General features: G+C 41.9%; 1 protein-coding gene across 1 annotated transcript in view; it reads left to right on the top strand.

Annotated features, from left to right (window-relative positions):
• SORCS3 (sortilin related VPS10 domain containing receptor 3) overlaps positions 1-21482 on the top strand; it is a 556391-nt gene that overhangs the window by 178783 nt on the left and 356126 nt on the right. The window contains exon 2 of the mRNA XM_045569400.1: positions 692-759. Coding sequence (XP_045425356.1) covers positions 692-759 — 68 coding nt within the window. The remainder of the gene's footprint in view (positions 1-691; positions 760-21482) is intronic.

Genomic DNA, 21482 nt, shown 5'->3' with positions numbered 1-21482 from the left:
CATTCCAAGACCAGCTCAGAAAACAACTAACTGTATTATAGGCCACTCCGGCTCTATCACAAGTACAACTTCCTTCTTGGTTACTTAACTTCCACTGGAGTCCAGTGGAGTGCAGTGATCTGCTTACTCCATGGTGGGGGCAGATCAGAGGATGCTGGGGACTGGGCCTGCCTACAGTTCAGGTATTTATGCCTATTAGGGCCCTATTAGTGGAAACAAGACATCTTTTTGAACCTCTTTTGTAGACAGAAAGAATCAGGCCAAGTTCCTTATTACCCTTTTTGGTCCAATTCTGTAAATCAGAGTCATGTCTGGATCAAAAGCAAGCCCATCATCTGATCTCTGGGTGGCCTTGGTGGTGAACAAAGCCAGCTGGCCTGCGCCTGACCTTGAAGGAGGGCAGATGTGGGGAAACAACTGTCAATACCAAATTAATTCCTGTTGGCATGTTTTATTTCAAATGCAAAGCACTGTCAGGATTAAAATAAATGCTACCAGTTACAGGGATGCATTAAATTAATAACTTTCTCCCCCTTGCTTGATCCTATAATACCCCTCAACTCAACGGATAAATGCTAAGCCCTCCTCTGGGTGATAGGAGATGCATTGTATATTGTTACACAAACTAAAGTCAGCTTCCTTTTTTTCTCCTTTGTTCCCCTCCTTTGCCCTCATCCCCAATCCCTTGCAGGTCATACTTATCCTGACGAAGCTGTATGACTTCAACCTGGGAAGTGTGACTGAGAGTTCACTTTGGAGGTAAGTGGATTAGAGATTCTTAGGGAGCTACTCTGGCTCGGCACACGTGAGAAGTGCAAGCTAGGCGGTTGGGAAACGTGGTTTGGAAGGAGCAGAAAATCGTCCTGCTCCTGAAGCCTGCTCTGACGCCCCAGGTGGAACGGACAGCCGCCACCTGTGAATTCCCTTATGCTCTGCTTGCCTCCTTTGGGGGCTGTCACACATCCACCTTGGCTCTCTTGTTGCTTCCGAGTTCCTGCAATGTCTCATTCTACTTGAGGTCTGGCTAGAGAGATCAGGTGAGCATGCCTTCAACCAGTAGGGACCCTGGGAAGGAAGCCCGCTATAGGAGGGATTCTTGGGCGTGAATCTTGGCCAGCTCAAGGCCTGTCTCCAGGCCTTTGCATCTAGCAGGCCATTGTGTGTATTAGATGGTGTGGTTTTGAGAAGCCAGTGCCTGTGGGAACAGATAGGTGTGGGCGTGGATATACAGACTCAAGTCTGCGTGAGGATTTCGTGGTCCCTAGTCACTCCTGCCCTCCTGGGCCCCTTTCCCCACAAAGGATATTAAAAGGTATATTTTACCACTGCATTGGTAGAAAGACAAATACATTAATATCATACATTAAAACACTTTTAAGCCTAAAAGTTTATTCTTTCTTTTGATTCTAAAAAAAAATTAAAACACTTTTGGGGTCCCTAAGAGTATTGTGAGTTAAGCACTGTACCTTCTGTGCCTGGTGGATGAGTCATTCCCGATGGCAATGCTGGGACACAGGGAACAAGGGAGAAAAGGGATGTGGGCAAGTTGAGTCAGAGAGGACTTTAACAAAGCCACGAAGCAGGGAGTTCCTCAGGGAACAGCTGTGCACACACCTTTACGTGCAGCTCCTCGTATACATACACATAGCCATGCACTCTGACATGCAGTCACACGGGGCAATAGTGAGTTCATCAGCCTCTGGGCTTATATCTGTGAGACTTGTGGGGTTGTGCATTTTATCCCAGTTACCTTGTCACACGTGAGTACTGGGAAGGAGGCTTTCACAAAAGGCCGTTCATCTGGCTGCATCGTAAACCCAGAGCTCTGTCCTGAGGATTTCCAGGGGTTATGGAGCAGAGGGGTCTGGGGCGTGCAATACTTCTTCACCTGACCTGTTTGTTTGCAATGAACTAGCCAGATCTCTCTAGGGAGGAGGGAGTAGTCGTAGCATCTATTAAATATTTAGGGGTTAATTGCTCATATCGACTGAGGCCTGCCTCCATTTACACAGGATGTCTAAAACCTAATTTTGCTGCTCGGTGAAAATTGGCAGAGGTATAAGTAACCAGGGTGCCTCTAACAGATCAAAGCGTGACTATTTCCACTCACGCTGTACTTCCTGGGGAATTAGAGCCTTAGAAACCTTCCTCCAAGCCCAAGCACTGTTGATGCTGTATGATACTTTAAGCCTCACTCCTTCGCTGTCTGCTTGGTCAAATCATGAAACAAGCCAGAAAATCCTGTTCTTATATTGGAAAACAGCTATTCCTGGCATCCCATGTCTCAGAAAAGGTTTGGCTGTTTCTAGGAGCAGGCCAGGAATGCCCAGAAACCTAGGCCAGTTACTTGGTGCCAGAGCCTGGCCCTTAAATAAAGGGTGTACCCCACAATTGCAAGAGCCAGTATATTCACAGGAATGGTGTCTCTAAGGGTACCTTGCTGTTCAGTTGCCAGGGTGCAAGTCCCAGTTTGCCCACCAATGAGCTCTGTAATTTGGGACACTTTTACTTAACCTCACTGTATTAGTTTTCTAGGGCCGATGGCTTAAAACAGGAGAAATGTATTCTATCCCAATTCTGCAGTCCAGAAGTCTGCAATCATGGTGTCATCAGGGTCACACTCTGTTTGGAAGCTGTAGGGTCCATCTGGATAAGCCAGGATGGCCTCATCTTGAGATCCTTAACTTAATCGCGTCTTCAAAGACACTTTTTTCCACGTAAGGTTTCATTATATATTTTGGGGTTAGGATGTAGACATATCTCTTTAGGGGTTCTACCATTCAGCCCACTTCACTGTCATTTTCCCCGTATAGACACTGGGGATAGCACAGAATGTACTTTTGCTCTAGCCACATTTTCCTTGCTGTTCCTCAAACCGGCCAACCACACTTTTCCCTGGAGCTTTTCCACTGAGCTTGTCCCTCTGCCTGCAGCTCCCAGGGGTCACAGTGGATACCAGGCTTCCTTCCCCTCTTTGCTCACAGGTCATCTAATCAGTGAGGCCTTTCTCCAGGACTCCACGTTCTGTCACTGGGCTACATTTCGCTTTCAGTACTTCGCACCGCCTGGCATGCTAAATATTTACTTATTGATTTATTCATTGTCTACCTACACCCACTAACATCTAAGTTTGTAGAGAGAGGGAGGGTTTTTCATTTTAATTCAATGCTGTATCCTCAGCACCTAGAAGAGTATCTAGCACACAAAAGGTGCTTAATAAATGTTTGCTCCATGAATAAATTAATGAATGGGTTGTAAGGATTAAATAAGATAAATGTAAAAACACTTAGGCCAGTAACTCCCATGTAGGAAGTGCTTACTTAATTGTAATTATTAATGGTTGTTATAACCCTGTGTGTTTGTACAGAGTTTTCATTCCATTATTGACTTTGTTTTTAAGGATCCATTGCTGCAGAGGTCTGTGTGAGTGAGGTTGTAGGACACCGAGTACGTGTGTTCTGTGTTCTCTAGGAATTAGCAGAGCTCTTTTGAGGATGAAGGCTGGCGACTAAGGAGGGGAGAGGAGAGTGATTTAAAAGGTTGTCCTTGTGCTCACTGAGGGGATTGGAATATCAACTGTTACCTAGTCGAAGACACTCTTTAATAGAAAACATTCTCTGAGCTGGGTGTTGGAATGATGGGAGGAATGCAGTTTGGCTTGTGGCAAGTGGAAAAATGTCCTTCTCACAGGGCAAAGTCCAGGAAAGGCTGGTCTGCAGGAGAAGAGGGGGCCCAGCAGGGGCAGAGGGAGCAGCTGAGTGCTGGGCCAGGTTGGGAGAGTGTGGGGACCTGCAGGGGTCACGCCAGGGGCCCAACTGGAGGGGGTTACTCAGAGTGTAGTTTACAGATAACAGATCCCATATGGTGTGAGCTTTTTGGGATTAGGAAAGCTGGTGGGTATTATGGGCTTTCCCTCTGAATCAATCTCATATATGAATGTGTTTTTGTGTTAGGTTTCAGGGCTTAAAGCCCAGCTTATAAACCCTTGGATAGGGTGTGATGGACAGAAGAGACTGCCCCTGAGCTCTGGGGGGGCTTTCTCAGCTTGCAGCGGCCTCCCAGGGAGTCTTCTAACTTTTTACTATCTTCCCCACTCATCCTCTGAAGATCTGCATCTCCTACCTTCTTTCCCTGTCCTGATAATGATGTCTTTTATAGTTAGAGCCTAGAGCAGTGTGATTTTCCTTCCTAATATAGTGTGCAGAGAAAAGAAACTGAATAAAACATGCACGCTTTAGGATTCATGATTTGGCCCAACATGCTTAAGCAAGGTGAAATTGAATTTGCTGATTCTTCTTCAAAGTTTTGTACAACCGAGAAGCCTGGGGCAGCACCTGTCAAGACAAAATGACACCCCCTGCCGGGTTATAGTGTGATATAATTATTTGCCTCAATTGGATTAATAATTCAGAGGGCATCGACTTCTAAACAGACAAAAGAATGTTTAAAAGCATTAAATTAGGCAGTGGTATCTTGCACTCCTGTGATGTTCTTTTTGGAGCTCCTTGGTGCTATTAAACAGGTGGTGGCCGAAGTTCTTTCTTTACCAACGCCAAGATGGCTACATAAATTTGTCATTTAGCACAACCATCTGTTGGATCCCTTGGTCAAAGGACACTTTACATATAGGATTTCAAGTTTAGAGAACGAATGAGGTTGTGGACTGACTTTTCTAAAAGATGCCGGGCCTTCCCTGAGTTACCTGGGTCATAGGCTTGAGATTAGGAGCACTGCTGCGCTCCCTGGAGCTGAGACTCTGTCATATGTCCATCCTCCAAAATGAAAACTGCTGCTAGACAGAAACCTCCTTTCATTTCTTCTCCATTCCCAACAAAAATAGGCCATTTCCATGCACTGTGCAGGTGCTGTGGACTCAAAGGGAGGTCCACGTCCTGCTCATTTCCATGAGAACTGCATGTAGCACATGCTCTGGTGCCATCTTGATGCCCCTCTGCATGTATGGGTGTGTGTATCTCTGCCTCATTTGGTGGTATTCATGGTCCTAGATTAGGAAGAAAGGATGTCACTTTTCTCTGGACGTGGAAACCCTGAGAAGGTCAATGGATCCACTGCTTCAGGTTGTTAAGTTTTTAGTTTTGAACATATGTCATGGCCGGGATTTTTGTTTCTGACTGGCAAGACTCTTCATGGACTCAGTTCTGTATGTCTTAGACATTAGCACTTGGATTAATAAACAAACACATTACTATTCTCTACCTCTCTCTTAAAAAAGTTTAAAGTATTCTTTTCTGGAGGGATATGAACTACCCAGCACTTCTCCAGCTTCCGTCAGTCTGTCCCAAACATTACTCTCCAGCAAAGGTTCCTGACTAGTCAGCCGCAGATCAAAACATGCATGGCAGAGGAACTGCAGGTGTGAGTTCTGCCCAGGTGTGAGGTCTCCATGGGAGCTTTCTCCTGGTGACTGGGTTAGGGTCCTCACAGAGCTAAATGAACTTACAGTTGTCTAGGCACGAGAAGAAACAGGAATCCTTTACAAGGAAGGGTCCCCTTCCCTTGGTGGACCTCGGTTCTTCACCTCTCTCCTCTCTTGCTTTATTCCATCCACCCAGCCCCGCGGCACAGGAAATATTCTGCTTTAGAAAAGCAACCAGACTACGCGGACATTCTTCCTGCATGCCTGGCTTCTGGACCCACAGAGCAAAGGGGTCTCAGATCGAGGGTTTCCTGATTAAGGTATTTATGGAGTGTACTGATTGATCCCCAGGCACATCCTGCTGGAAGCGTCCCCTGATCCTCCTCCCTGGGTGGGAGGTCTCTCTGCTGCTCACAGTTCACTTCACCTCCACACTGTATTGGTGATGTGTTCCCAGCCTGTGAGCCTCTAAGGGCAAGGTCCACATGCCTTAGTTATCTCTGATCTGCAATGCCTAGCATTTCAGCTACGCCAAAGAAGGGTTTAGAGACCTGACAGAAGTTTCCGGCAGCCCCAACCCAATGCCAGCACCAGCTCCGCCTTGCCCCATCCCTGTCTTTCTATTGAGTTGTTTCATAGTCCTGCCACTCAGGAATCCTGTGACTTTTTCATCTGGTTCACAAGCTGTTGTCTGGATCATTTATTTCCTCCCTAATTGTTCTGTCAGTGACCTTTCTTGGGGATGCTGCTTTTTTAAAAATAGAAAATGGAGACCTTTTGAATTTATTAATTTTTTGTTTGCCAAGAAAACCCTGGTAATAATTGCTAAGACTTCCCAGACGTTATTAGTTTACAAACTTTAATGACACTCATGATTTATTTATGTGCTTTCCTCCCTCTACAGCTGCTCACCCCAATTCCTTAGTGGAATTCCTGCTGAATCTGAGTGAATTAGTGGAAACAAAACTGCAGATTGGAATGACATTTTTTTTTTTTTTTTGGCTAGGCTGTTAATTAAAAGCTTTCCGTCCCATCCACTAGGCTCTTCATATGTGAGGTCCCGAAGCCTGGGCTAATATAGGCTGTGAAATCCCCCATCTAGAACTGGGACCTTTTCCTATTTGCTTTCAGGAGTAATAAATCTGGTGGAAACTCCTGAATGGGTCATGGAGCATTCAATCGAACAGATATTAATTGAGCATCCATTATGTAAGCAGCCCTGTGCTCATTGCTGGGAAATGCAGAGTAAGTATGTCATGATTGTTATCCTCAAAGAATGTTTAGTTTGGTTGGACCATAAGATTAATGTACAAAGGAAACATAACAGCAGGCATATGCAAGAATATATATGTGTATATGATATACAATGCATTTTGCAATGAGTGGGTCTGCTCTAGAAATACTTATATTTTTATTATTATCACCCCGCCTCATTCTATGAGAAATGCAAAACAATTCTTGGAATGAATCAGAGAAGAGATCAATATGGCACATTTATTTTGTTTTGCTTTTTAATACAACATATCCTATTTCTCCATTAGGATGTGAACCTCTTAAGAGGAAAGACTATTTCATATACTAATGGTTCCCATAGTTCTCAGAGGCACCTGGTGACAGATGGGATTGTGTGAGTGTAGCGCATAAAGGGGCTGGTCCTGGAGTCAGACGGCCTGCGTGTGAATCCAACTCTACTGCTTACTGACTGCACCTCCTTGAGCAGTGTGTGGATCTCTCTAAGCCTCAATTTACTTATCCATGTAATAAAATGATAAAAGGCCTATCTCACAGAGGCTTGTGAGGATTTAATGAGATAATGCATGGAAAGTAATTGGCACTCTAGCCGGTATTAATATATTTATTCATAGACCTCTATCCTCTTAGGGTAGCAGCTTCAACCAGACTCCAGATTGCAACCATGCTGATATCTTTAGGAGAGTGGGGTGCAGAGCACATCCAGACTTCTAGGCACTTAATCCCTGGAAATGATGCATTTCTACTTGAGAACATTCCCATGTCTTCTCCTTTACACACTCATCTGTGTTTGGTGAAAAGTGGAGGTTAATGTATGGGTTTTCATACACCATGTGATGGTGATGACATTGCTGCAGCTGATACTGACTTTGGGTACAGGATGCAAAGTACAGTCTGATTTTCAATTTCCCCAACATAGTATTGCATTAGCTCATCCTTTACTGGTTTCTTTTTCATACAACTTTTCGGGGATCTAAGCCCATTGAAGAGCTTTGTTGCCTCCCAAGTAATTAACATGGAAGGCAGGATGGGGCCATGCATGTTTCTCAAACTTGGTGTATCCTCAGAATTACTTGTGCAATGTGTTAAAAATCTAGACTTCTGGGCCATCCCCCAAAGACTTCGATTTAGTAAGGCTGTGTTGCTACTCAGTAATTCATAATGTTATAAGTTCCCCGTTTGATGCTGATCTGTAGGTAGGATTGGGAACCACTGAGCTCGGAGGAAACTTGGGTTCCAGGCCCATTTATGTTATTAATTAGTTGGCTTGCTCGTGCCAGCCTTCTATTTCCTTATAAATGAAAGTATTAGATGGAATGATTTCTCAAATCTCTTTCACCTCAGAGTCCACAGTCTCTGCATCCTGGGATGTCAAACCAGAGGCCCACTTGGGATTTATGATATCCAGTAGATACCTTTTCTGGGCTAAGAGCACTGGTCCTGAGCACAGCCACCCTCCTTGAAAACATCTGGTGGAAAAGTTGCCATCCAAGTCCCAATAAAATAACATCCTCTGTTAACTTGCTGTTCACTGGCGGATATTATCCAGTTGGCAGGCATTAGCCAGAACACCTGTCCAAACTACTTAGTTTAAATTCATTAAACATCATGCAATCTATGAAAGTCTTTGTTATGAAAAAAAAAGAAAATGAGAAATGAGGTTGCTCTAAATATTGGGCCATCAGACATCTTACTCTGCCGGAGAACAGAAAAACGAGGGTGCTGGGGAAGCAGATCTGGGTTGCAGATTTAATGTTCTCCTATTTATTATGAGAAAGAGGAATTCTTTTTATGGCCTAATCTTTTTTCTTGCACTAGGCAGGACCACAACTTGCATAAATCTTGATTTTTGTCCAGTGGCTGAGAGAATGTAACACTTTGGTATGGATTGTGTCTGCTGATTGTTATTTTATGTTGTTTTTCCTTTCCTCCAAATGCAGTGCCGTTTTATCACAATCATAAATAACCCCACCATTTGGAGAAAGGGTGTGAAATTCTGCCCATCTCTTTCCATGGCCTGAGCTCCCGCTCATTTTCTCAGCAGGAGATTCATTAGCCTTCTAATGACGCTAATAAGTGAACAGGATCAGACAGTCTCTTCTAAAATAACATTTATAAATGGATACATTTCCCTACTGTCTAAGGTAGACCTTAATTTATTGCCCTGCCAGATGTCCATGTGTGTAAAACTATGATAGGTGGGACCTTCGAATGTGGTTTGAAGCCAAAAAAAAAGAAACATTTCAATTCACACAGAGCCTATCTATTTTCAAGTTTATAGGAGAGTGGATTTTACATACCCCATTCCTACTTATATATATAACGACTATAAAGATGAGGTAGTCAAACTTTCATGGTTACTTCTCTCATTTGGTGGCCAATTACTTTATTGAACATAGACTACAAATGTTGTTAAGAGGCCTCTGACAGCTTCCCTGGACCAAAGACCACTGCCCTAGACATTATTTGGGGAGAAATAAACTGGTGAAAAGGCCTTTCCTCTCGGTTACACATCTGTGAGGTTTCTTTATGGGAATCGTGGAACTTACAGAGAAAGCATTTCATATCTTACTGTTGCTTCCAAATGTTTCGTGTCCAAATTAAAGCTGAAGTCAAGTCTTACAAGACATAAGGTTTATCTTTTAAGAGATTCCCATGTTTCACTGCTACAAATCTCTCAGACTCGTATATTATTTTTAGCCATTGCCCGCATGAATGCACGCCACTTCTCATGTTTCTGGGAGGAGTGTAAGCCGGTGTCATTGAACACTCCACTTCACAGATGGATGACCTAAGGTCCCCTGTGGGGTGGTGGTCAGTGATTTCAGATCTGGGACCCAAATCTAGGGCTTCCAATTCTCAGCAGCCCCTCGTTCTTGCTGGCGTATTAGTAATCATGGTTTCGTGGCCTTTCTAGCTTGGGAATTGTCCATATTCTGTAAGCAATCTATGACCAAGGGGTTACTTTGGAGACTAGGAATAGGTTTCCTTGGATATTTGTCTAAGTGATTTTCGGTTCAGGTGGATCATGAAAATTGCCTGGGAAATTTAAGAGAAGTCAGTTTCCTGAGCTTTATTCCAAACCTACTGAATCAATGTCTGGGGTTGAGATCTAGGAGCTTATAGTTTTAAAGAGCTCCCCTGGTTGATCTGATGTGCCACTGATCTAAGAGATGTTACTGCCATTTTGGCTTCTAAAAGGTCCGTGAACACTTGTTTTGGGTAATCTTGCCCCCAGCAGACCACTTTCACTCTGCCCGTTTTCCTGACAGCTGGCTCCAAGTGACGAGCATGATCATTCATGTGAAAATCCATAGCTGCACCCTCATCTCTATAAATGACAACCATAAAGGTTAATAATTGGAGTGTGCTCAGGCACCTCGTAATTAACTCACATTCTATCAGCATCAGGCCTGTTTAATTGGGCAATTAACATTGATCTTAGAGAGTGGTGCCACCGGAGAGTGGTCATAAGGCGCTGAGATAAACCTTACGAGGGTACACTGGCAGCCAGAAATCTAGGCTCCGCGGGGGATCAGAGAGCCCCAAAGCTGGAAGAGGTTTCCAGGTGACTTTAGAAGCCTTTCTATTTATAAAGGGCTTTTAGACACAAGTAACATCACTACCTTAAGCAAGATACAGGATTTGTTGGAAGGGTACTGGGATGGCTCAACACTTGGAGAAAGAGAGGAACAAGAAAACCCTAGGAATGACAAAATGCTAGGCATCTCCCCAAACCACGACAGCTGGATGTCATGGCTCTACTTTCTGTTGAGCTGCCATTAAATGGCAACTGCTTTCTTGGTGGTTTAAATTGCTGGGAGAGAAAATTGCAGAGACCGCTTGGGCCAAGTAGTCAAAACCTTAACTGTGTTCAGGAGGTGAGAATTTCCTGGCCCGGGCTGGCTCCCGTGTTCATGGCTATGCATAGGGAGACAAGAACCACCAGAAGAAAGATAGGACGGGGTTCTGGGGATCCCAGACCAACAGCCTTCGCTGACATCACATTTCCTGATGGATTCTAATATAGAGGCAACTTAAAATATGCCAATTTTTGAAGAAACACACCTTCAATTAAACTATTGATTTTAAAGGCTTTCAGTTATTATGTGTCAGGGAATGTGCTAGGAGTTTGACACATAAAAATAATCACTTATATAATAAACACCTTGCAAGGGTTTTATCCCATGTTGGTGGATGATGAACCTGAGATTCTTAAAGCCACTGGGTAATGGAGGTGAAGTTTGTCCCTTAGGTCTGTAAAACTCCAAAACCCATGCTTGTCTTATTTGCTTGTTGCTGCCTCCCCAAATAGATTTTAACTCACAGTTTCGTCAGTGACCACTGTCAGTACTGGACCCATCTTTTCTCCCAAACCTTAGGCAATATATCAAAGTCCTAATAGGGTCTTCATAATTGAAGAGGATATGATTGGTCAGATATAATCTCTAAATTTTTTATTTCTTGTAACATTCCTCCACCTCAAACTTACCCTCCTACCAAGAGATGCAAATAGAATCATTCACAAATTCTCCTCTTACTTGGGGGGAGTGCACCATGGGTGATCATGCACATTTTGAATTGAAGTTTTTATTGAGATGATTGAAGATTCACAGGCAGTTCTAAGAAGTAATACAGTGAGATACTGTGTATTCTTTACCAGTCTCCCCCAATGATAATATTTTCCAAAACCATAATACATATCACAACTAGGATATTGACATTGATTCACACCCTCAGTCTTGTACTGTTTCCCTTGTATAATATACCCTCCTCCCTCACCCCACACTCCTAGTCTCTCAACCCTGGCCACCACTATAACATGTTCTCCATTTATAAAATTTTGTTATTTCAAAAATGTTATAGAAATGAAATCATACAGTATGTAACCTTTTGAGATTGCCTTTTTTTCACTTGACATAATTCCCTGGAAATTCGTACACCTTGCTGCATATTAATAGTTTGTTGCTTTTTATTGCTCAGTAGTATTCCATGGTGTGGATGTATCCCATTTTGTGTAGCCATTTACCTGTTAAAAGACATTTGGGTTGTTTCTATTCTTTTTTGCTATGGAAAATAATGCTTTTATGAACATTTGAGTACAGTTTTTCGTACAAACATAAATTTTCATTTTTATTATGCATAAGCATGCAATTCATAAGTCATCTGGTAGCTGTGTGTTGACTTTTACAGGAAACTGACAAACTGTTTTCCAGAGTGGCTGTGCCATTTTATATTCCTGTGAGAGATCCAGTTTTTTTTTTTGTGTGTGTGTGTGCTCTTGTGAGCATTTGTTGGTGTCAACTATTTTTATCTTCTTCACATGGGCTTTTGCAGAGCAACCTTTTAATTTTGATGAGGTCCAATTTATAAAATTTAATTTTATGGATAATACTTTTGGTATCAAGTCTAAGAACTCTTTAGCCCTATATCATGAAGATTTTCTTCTACTTTTTTTTTCCTAAAAGTTTTATAGCTTTATGTTTTACATCCAAGTCTCTGATCCATTTTGGGTCAATTTTTATTTAAGGTGTGTGTTGCAGTTCATTTCTTTGCCTATGGATGTACTATTGCTCCAGCACCACTTGTTAAATAGGTTCTCTTACCTCATTGAGTTGCTTTTGCCCCTTTGTCAAAAATCAATTAAACATATTTATGTGACTATTTTGGGGTTCACTATTATGTTTCATTGGGATGGGTCGATCCCTCTGCCAATACTACACTTTTCATACTGTAGCAATATAGTAAGCAGAATGATTACTCACACTTTATTCTTCATCAATATTGTTTTAGCTATTTTAGGGCCTGTGCATTTCCAAGTATATATTTTAGAATAAGCCTGTCTCTGTTTGTCAAAACAAAAACCTTAGTGGGATTTTGATAGGAATTACATTAAATGTGTAGATGAATTTGTGGAGAACTGACATCTTTAGTATGTGGTGTCTTTGAATCTATGAAGATGGTAAATCTCTTAGATTTCTTTCATCAGCATTTTGTAATTTTCACAATGCAAAACCTATACATGATTTATTAAGTGTGTAGTTAAGTATTTCATTTTCTTTGGTGTGATCATAAAAGATATTATGTGCTTAATTTCAATTTTCACATATTTATTCTAATTGCTAGAAAAAGAAATGGAATTTTTTGGTGTGTGTGTGTTAATTTTTTATCTTGATACCATGCTAAACTCATTTGGTATTTGGTTTTTATTTTTTTATTTATTTTTTAATTTTTTTTTAAAATTTCAACATATTATGGGGGTACAAATGTTTAGGTTACTTATATTGCCTTTGCCCCACCTAATTCAGAGCTTCAAGCATGTCCACCCCCTGATGGTGTGCACTGCACCCATTAGGTGTGAATATACCCATCCTCTCCTTCCTCTTCCTACCTGCCCGACACCTGATGAATGTGACTATTATAGGTGCACATAAATCTTGATCAGTTAATACCAATTTGATGGGGAGTACATGTGGTGTTTGTTTTTCCATTCTTGTGATACTTCACTTAGTAGAATGGGCTCCAACTCTATGCAGGATAATACAAGAGGTGCTAGATCACCATTGTTTTTTGTGGCTAAGTAGAACTCCATGGTATACATATAATTTACCAGACTTCAAGCTATGCTACAAGGCTATAGTAATTAAAACATCATGGTACTGGCACAAGAACAGAGACATAGACCAGTGGAACAGAACTGAGAACCCGGATATAAGACCATCTTCATTTAACCGTCTAATCTTTGACAAAGCAGATAAAAACATACACTGGGGAAAAGAATCCTTACTCAGTAAATGGTGCTGGAAAAATCGGATAGCCACATGTAGAAGACTGAAACAGGATATGCCCACACCTTTCACCTCTCACAAAAATCAACTGACAGTGGATAACAGACTTAAACCTAAGGCATGAAACTATAAGAATTCTAGAAGAAAATGTTGGAAAAACTCTTACAGACATTGGGCTAGGCAAAGAATTTATGAAGAAGACCCCAAAGGCAATCATAGCAACAACAAAAATAAATAAATGGGACCTGATCAAATTAAAAAGCTTCTGCACAGCCAAGGAAATTATCACGAGAGCAAACAGACAACCTACAGAATGGGAGAAAATACTCACATGCTACATATCCGATAAAGGGCTGATAACTAGAGTTTATATAGAACTCAGGAAAATCAGCAAGAAAAAAATCAAACAGCCCCATCAAAAAGTGGGCAAAGGACATGAACAGAAACTTTTCAAAAGAAGATAGACTAATGGCCAAGAAACATATGAAAAAATGCTTAACATCTCTAATCATCAGGGAAGAGCAAATCAAAACCACAATGAGATATAACTTAACTCCAGTGAGAATGGCATTTATCAAAAAGTCCCCAAACAATGAATGTTGGCGTGGATGCAGAGAGATGGGAGCACTCATACATTGCTGGTGGGACTACAAACTTGTACAACCTCTGTAGAAAGTAATATGGAGATACTTCAAAGAGCTACAAGTAGAACTACCATTTGATCCAGCAATTCCATTACTGAGCATCTACCCAAAGGAACAAAAGACATTCTATAAAAAAGATATCTGCACTAGAATGTTTATAGCACACAATTCACAATTGCAAAGATGTGGAAACAACCCAAGTGCCCATCAATGCATGAGTGGATTCATTACTAAATGTAAGGCACAAAACCATAAAGGTTCTGGAAGAAAACCTAGGAAAACCTCTTCTAGACATTGGCATAGGCAAAGAGTTTATGAGTAAGACCCTAAAGGCAAACACGGCAATAACAAAAATAAATAAATGTGACTTAATTAAATTACAAAGCTTCTGCACAGCAAAGGAAATAATCAACAGAGCAAATACAAAACCTATAGAATGGGAGAAAATGTTCACAAACTATACATCCTATAAAGGGCTAATATCCAGAATCTACAAAGAACTCAAGCAAATCAGCAAGACAAAAAGAAAAAAATGCCATCAAAAAGTGAGTGAAAGACATGAATAGAAATTTTTCAAAACAAGATAGACAAATGGCCAAAAAACATGAAAAATTCTTAACACCACTAATCATCAGGGAAAGGCAAATTAAAACCACAATCAGATATCACCTTACCCCTCTCAGAATGGCCATTCTTAAAAAGTTGAAAACCAAGGGATGCTGGCATGGATGCAGAGAGAAAGGAACACCTATACCCTGTTGGTGGGACTACAAATTAGTGCAGCTGCTATGGAAAACAGTATAGAGATTCCTCAAAGAAATAAATGTAGACTTACCATTTGACATAGCAATCCCACTACTGGGTATCTACCCAAAGGAAAAGAAATCATTTTATCAGAAAGACACCTGCACTGAAATGTTTATTGCAGCACAATTCGCAGTGGAATCAACCTAAGTGCCCATCAATTCATGAGTGGATAAAGAAAATGTGATATATATATATATATATATATATATACATACACACACACCATAGAATATTACTCAGCCATAAAAAGGAAGGAAATGATGTCTTTTGCAGCAGCTTGGATAGAACTGAAGACCATCATCCTAAGTAAAGTATCTTGGTAATGGAAAAGGAAACACCATATGTATGCACTGATAATTGGGAGCTAAATTATAGGTACTCATGGCCACAAAGAAATGTAAAAGACATTGGAAACCAAACAGGGGGAAGGTTGGAAGGGATGAGGGGTAAAATTCACCTTATTAAGTATAATGAACATTATTCTGATGACGGGCACACTAAAAGCCATGACTTAAGCATTATACAAAGCATCCATGTAACAAAAACATTTGTATCTCTCTTAATATTTTGAAATTAAAAAAAAGAAACTTTGATAGTTTGTATTGGCTTCCTCTATAACACATCTGTCTGAATTCCCTAAGACTTGAAAATTGAGGTGATTTACAAGAATTGATCCGGTCAGCAAGGAAAAAACAATGAGTTTCCTAAGCTCTGAGTTTTTCTTTTTTCTGCATATTTAAATTTTTATGTAATAATTTCACTAATGAAAACAATTTTCAAAGCTTAAAAAATGAAGAATGCTGTTAAAAATACCAACCATCTAAATCCCATTTAAAATCATTGTTAAGTTTTGTCATATGCATAGCTGTACATTTTTTAACCTATACATTTTTATATAATTGAGATACTCTTATACAAAGAATTTTGTTTTCTATTTTCATATAATGTTTAACTAAACATTTTTTGTTATTCAAAATGTTTCACAACCATAATTTTAATGTTTGCGTAATAGTGTATTACACTTTTGTTCCATAATTTACTTAGCTGTTCCTTTGTTTTTGTAGATTTAGATTGTTGTACAGTTTTTCACTATTTTAAAAATGTTCTGATGCATATCGGGATACATAAATCATTGTTTTTATCTGCATTTTAGATTTTTTCCTTAAGATAGACTTCTAGAGGAGGAATTTTCATATTTTTAGCATACATTGTCAAGTTGGTTATGAGAAACGTATATTTCTCTGTTATGCTGGAAAACTAAACTCTGGAACTAAAAAAGAAAAGTTAACACAGTCTGCAGGGTGTATGTATGTGTGTGTGACGTGTGTACATTGCACACATGCATACATCTATATGCTTTATGATAATCGGTTTGCCTGAAAGTATTATAACATTATTGTAATATGACTTAGGTAATGAAATACCTGGAAATGATACATCTCCAGACTGGAAGGAGAATGTGCGTGTCTCCTGCTGACAGAATATCCAGCCCCATCATATTTGATAAAATGAAAACAACAGCATCAATAATAATACTTGCTTACACTTATTGAGCACTAACTATGTGCCAGGCACTGACTGAAGTACTTTACATATGTTCAACTCATTCTTATAATAGATAGGTAAATACTTCTATCATCCCCATTTTACAGCCGAGCAACCTGAGGGCCAGAGAGCTTAAATAACTTTTCCCAAGTTCATGCGCTCAGGAGGTGGTAGAGCTGTGGTTTGGATCTGCACTCTCTGCTCTAGAGCCTCTGCACTTGAGCCTACACTAGATAGTCCCTGAGTAAGACCTGGCCTGAGTTGGAAGTTGTCATTTGAGTTCCCAACAGTCTGTGATTTACAGTCCCCCCCAGTGCAAGACCCTGGTGTGATACCTCGTGTGAAGGATGAAGACCACGATCCAGTTCCTCCTGGGTTAGCCCCGTGGCTCCTCCAAAGGCACTATCTGTTACGGTGTCAGCACAGGGAAGTGCTCAGGAGGGTCCAGTCTCTCTTTTTTTTTTTCCTGTAAAGGTTTTTTTTTTCTGTAAAGGTTTGGAATAGGTCTCGACTTCCCCTCAATTCTCCTAATAACCCTTGAGGGTTGACCAGGTGCTTACCTGCTCTGTACCTGTCTTACCTGTTACCTCTACCTGCTTACTGTACACTCTGGGGACTCGCCGTACAGAGAGGTTAAAAGCATGCACTCTGGCCCCTACCGCCTGGGTTTGACTCCCAGCTCTGCCACTTTCTAGCTGTGAGCTTTGGACAGCAACTCTCTGGGCCTCATTTTCTTGTCTCTGAATTGCGACTGATGACAGTTACCTGGGCAGCTGAGAGGACACCCTGAGTTAATAATGATGAAGTGCTGGGGGCACGTGCCCTGTCTGCAAAGGTTTGCCTCCATTTCTGCCACGACTGCTCTGCCTTTTATCCTAATCTCTTCAGACTTCAGTAAGAGCTCATGTGTGCCGGGGCTCACTCCCACGTTTCCCAGACATAATCAACGTGTGCCTCCCCCTTCAGTGCTGCCTCCAGTGTGGAGGCAGACCTGGATCAGGTACTCCCTGAAGTGGTCGAAGGGAAAGCGTGGAGAGAGTGAAGCGGCAGGACCCCAGCCAGTGGGAGGATCAGGGCTGGGCTGTTGTAACATAGGTCCACAAACCATGTGGCTTCAACAATAGAAAGATATTGTCTCACAGTTCTGGAGGCCAGAAGTCTAAGATCAAGGTGTTAGCAGGGTTGCTTCCTTCTGAGTGTTCCTTTCCCCAGCTTCTGGAGTTTGCTGGCAGTCTCTGCTGTACCTTGGCTTGTAGAATCATCTCCTTATCTCTGCCTCCGTCTTCTCATGGTGTTCTCCCTGTGGGCATGTCTGTGTCCACGTTTCCCCTTTAGATGGGTACCGACCATGTTGAATTAGGGGCCCATCCTACTCCAGTATGCCCTCATCTTAACTAATACATCTGTAACAACTTTGTTCCCAAATAAGGTCATGTTCTGAGATACTGAGATGAGGACTTCAGCAGGTGAATTTGGGGGGAACACAATTCAAATTATGACATTGGGAAAGTGCCCAAAGGTGGGACTGAAGGATGAAGAAGAGTTAACCAGTAGCTGAAGTGTTGGGGAAAAGAGGAAGAAAGATTCGAGGCAACTCTGTGCAGAGGTCCTGTGGTATGTGGGAGCTTGGCTTTTCAAGGAGCCAGAGTAAGTCAGTGAGCAAGGAGAGAGTGATCCACGGAAGTGTGAGGAGGTGGCAGAGGACAAGCCATGGAATCTTGTCAACTATTTTAAGCAGTTTGGGTTTTACTTTTGGCACAATGGGAAAGGATTTTAAGCAGAGAAATGACATCATTTAATGAATGTTTTTAAAATGTACTATTATAGAAATTTTATCTATTGGGGACTTGTTTTCCTTATCGTTTTGTACACATTGTTAATATAATATATGAACTGAAAACATTGTTGAATCAGATGCCAGTATTTCCTCCATTCTGGTTTATTTCTGTTATCATAGTTTTTTTCATAAAGTAAGAGTTTTACATTTTGTAAATAATCAAGTCTACTAATCTTCATTTTTAAAAAAATCACATTTCTTCCTAGTTTTATTTTGTGAGATTGAAGAGTTCTCACCTTTTAAATCTATTCTTACGTAGCGGCAAATCCATCGCTTAGATGGGAAATGTGTGCTAAAAAATGTTGAAGAAGCTGTGACATTTATTTGGGGAAACATCTGCTTATTTTGTGCTCAATTATCTCATCAAATCCTCTCCAAGTAGGTACAATTATGCACTTCCTTTTTACAGAGGGGGAAAGCTGAGGTTTTAATACAGTGGGTGAGTGGCTGAAGGTCACACAGGTGGATTTAGACTATTAACCCCACTGGGCAGACTCATGACTCACTCTTAACCAAGGAACTTCTCAGCTGAAAGTCTTGAGTAGTTTCTTGAGTGGCTTCCACCCTGTCACTTCTGAGCTTTGTACCTATGTCTTCGATGGAAACTAGGCCATCCCTAGCAGAGCACGTGCTTGCATTTCCATCAAGCTGTTCTAGCCAGCCTACTGTCTCGCTTTTCTTTCCTTATTTATAGAGACAGGGTCTCACTGTGTCACCTAGGCTGCAGTGCAGTGGGGCCATCATAGCTCACTGCAGCCTTGAAGTCCTGGGCTCAAGTGGTCCTGCCTGAGCCTCCTGAGTAGCTGGGACAATAGGTGAGCACTACCACACCTGGCTAATTTTTAAATTTTTTTGTAGATATAGGATCTTGCTGTGTTGTCCAGGCTGTTCTTGAGCTGCCTTACTTTTCAATATCCCTGCTTTTACTGATGGCACGGCATGTCCTGGAATTCCTTCTTCTCTTTTCTTACCCGTGTTTAGGAGCCAGTGGGTGTTCTGCTGTCTTCCAGAGCCTTTCTTGAGCATATTTCACCCAGCAACCTCTCTCTTCTTTCCTTTGAGTCCCTTAGAATCTGGTTTCCTACCCACTCTTCTGCTTCTCATTCTTACTGTGGGTGGCTTCTTGAAGTCACTCAGAGCACCTGCCTGTGTCCTTGGGTGTCCTGTGTGCTCAGTGAGTGTCTGATGGGTGGACAGAGGAGCAAGACCCTAGAGTTTCCTTGGTCTTGCTGTCAGGAATCTGTGGACAGTCTGGCTGGGTCTAGCAGCCCTGGTCCTGCAGGTGCTCTGAGTGTGAGCAGCTTCCTGTGGACAGGTGGTTCTGCTCCTGTCACCACTTTTGCAGTGGCAGTGCTTCCTGCTTTGTAGCATGTCCTCTGTCACAGCTAGGTGGTGTAGGATAGGATAGAAGGGAATTTTGGAATGATGGCGTGTGCTGGAGTCCAGCCAGCTGATGACTGAGAATGGCACACACAGAGTGCACAGTTGTCAAAATACACTGGCTGTTTTGAGACAATTGCCAGATTGCTTATCAGGGTTGACAAAAGGGACATTTCCAAGAGATCGGAGGATAAGTAGGGGCAATATGTGCTTAGAGGCTGTTATCATAACCAGCATATATTGAATAGCCAGTGTGTGCCAGGAATAGGTACTTTCCAATGTTGTCCTAATCTAAACATCCCGATGGCGAGATGTTGAGAAAAGTGCTGGGTTCATGATATGAGCTGAGCATGATGCTGTGAGCATACAGGGATGTCGCATGGCTTTCTGGCTTCGCTATTCTGTCCAGGGAGGTCAGGAATTGTTACGTGTTTATAAAAGCCTTAAGATAAAAACACTGTAAAAAGAGTTTTCTCTGCTAGGAACCCAGGGGAGTGGAGGACAGCTTAGTGTTCCTGCAGACACAGTCCCAGATCTCTAATGCAGTGACCTGCCTGGGGTCATTGAATGAATGTGGTCACAGGGAGACCTGTCCAGCTTTGGGCATTTTAGGAAACATCATTGGCCTTTCTATACACACTGGCACAAAGCCACACTCAGTCCCTTCAGGGTTCATCTTACTGGTATTGCGGGTGCATACCTGGAGTGGTACTTGGTGTTAAGTCAGAAAGTTTGTCCATAGGGTCTCCCTGGGTGATACTGTCTTATTTTCGTGGACTTTTCATGTGCTGTGATGGGCAGCATCGGCCAGTGAGCACCAGACCAGGGTGCTTCAGCATCTTTGCATCAGAGACATCCTTAGACCCATCATTAGCTCCTCACTGTCCACTATTAAAGTGTCAGTGATAAGGTGAACACACTAAGTTTATATAGACCCAGAAGAGCAAATAGTGGGGAGATAATGAGAGATACTTGGAGAGGACTCAAATCACCAAAGGCAAACTGGTATTCTTGCAGCCTCTTTAAAACAAACGAAGCATTTCCTGCCTGAGGGCTTCATACCTGTCTGGGATGTTGTCATTCTCCTCCCTACCTCCCCCTCTCCCCTGGTCCCTAATCACATTTTTCACAAGCCTAGTTCCTTTTTTAATATCTTTTATCTTTTCAATTTAAGTGTCTCTTCTCCAGAGAGATGCTACCTGGCCATTCTAGCTAAGAAAGGTTTCCAGGCTGGTCAGTCTCTCAGTCCCTTGTTGTGCACTTATTATTGTACAACCTGCAATCATTTTATTTTATGTCTTATGTAGGGGTTATTTATTAATTTCACTACTGTTTCACCTTCCCCAGTAAATATAGATTCACTGAGAGTAGGGAAGATGTTTGCTTCATAAGTATAATTCTTCCCTGCCCAGTGCTGTGCTTGGCAGGTGGTAGGATTTGTGTGAAGGAAAGAAACCAGGAAGGAAAACAGGAAGGCGGGAACACAGGCAGGAATCCACAGACAGAAACCAGGGCAGAGAGTAAAGCATGAGACTTTCAGTTCCCTGGGTGGCAAATCTTGACCTGATCTCCTGTGACTCTTTCCCTTTTTAAACTCTCTCGACTAGATTGCCAATATTTCGGGCTAGGAGAAACGTAGATCGTCGAGCTTTCCCTGCCAATTTTAAGAGTGAAGAATGCAAAACTCAGAGAAAGGAAATGACTTGCTTAACGTTAGGGAAAGAGGCTGGACCAAAACTAAAACCTGCACATTTTCAGACAGGAAGGCAGAACTCCTGAAAGTTCTTGAGAGTCCAATCTTTAGGGATTTGCGACTAAACCCTTTTTGCTTTTTAGAAGAAAAGTAGGGGCGT

Source organism: Lemur catta, chromosome 14, assembly GCF_020740605.2.
Source record: "Lemur catta isolate mLemCat1 chromosome 14, mLemCat1.pri, whole genome shotgun sequence".
Taxonomy (NCBI): Eukaryota; Metazoa; Chordata; class Mammalia; order Primates; family Lemuridae; genus Lemur; species Lemur catta.
This window is presented reverse-complemented; position numbering and strand designations above follow the sequence as displayed.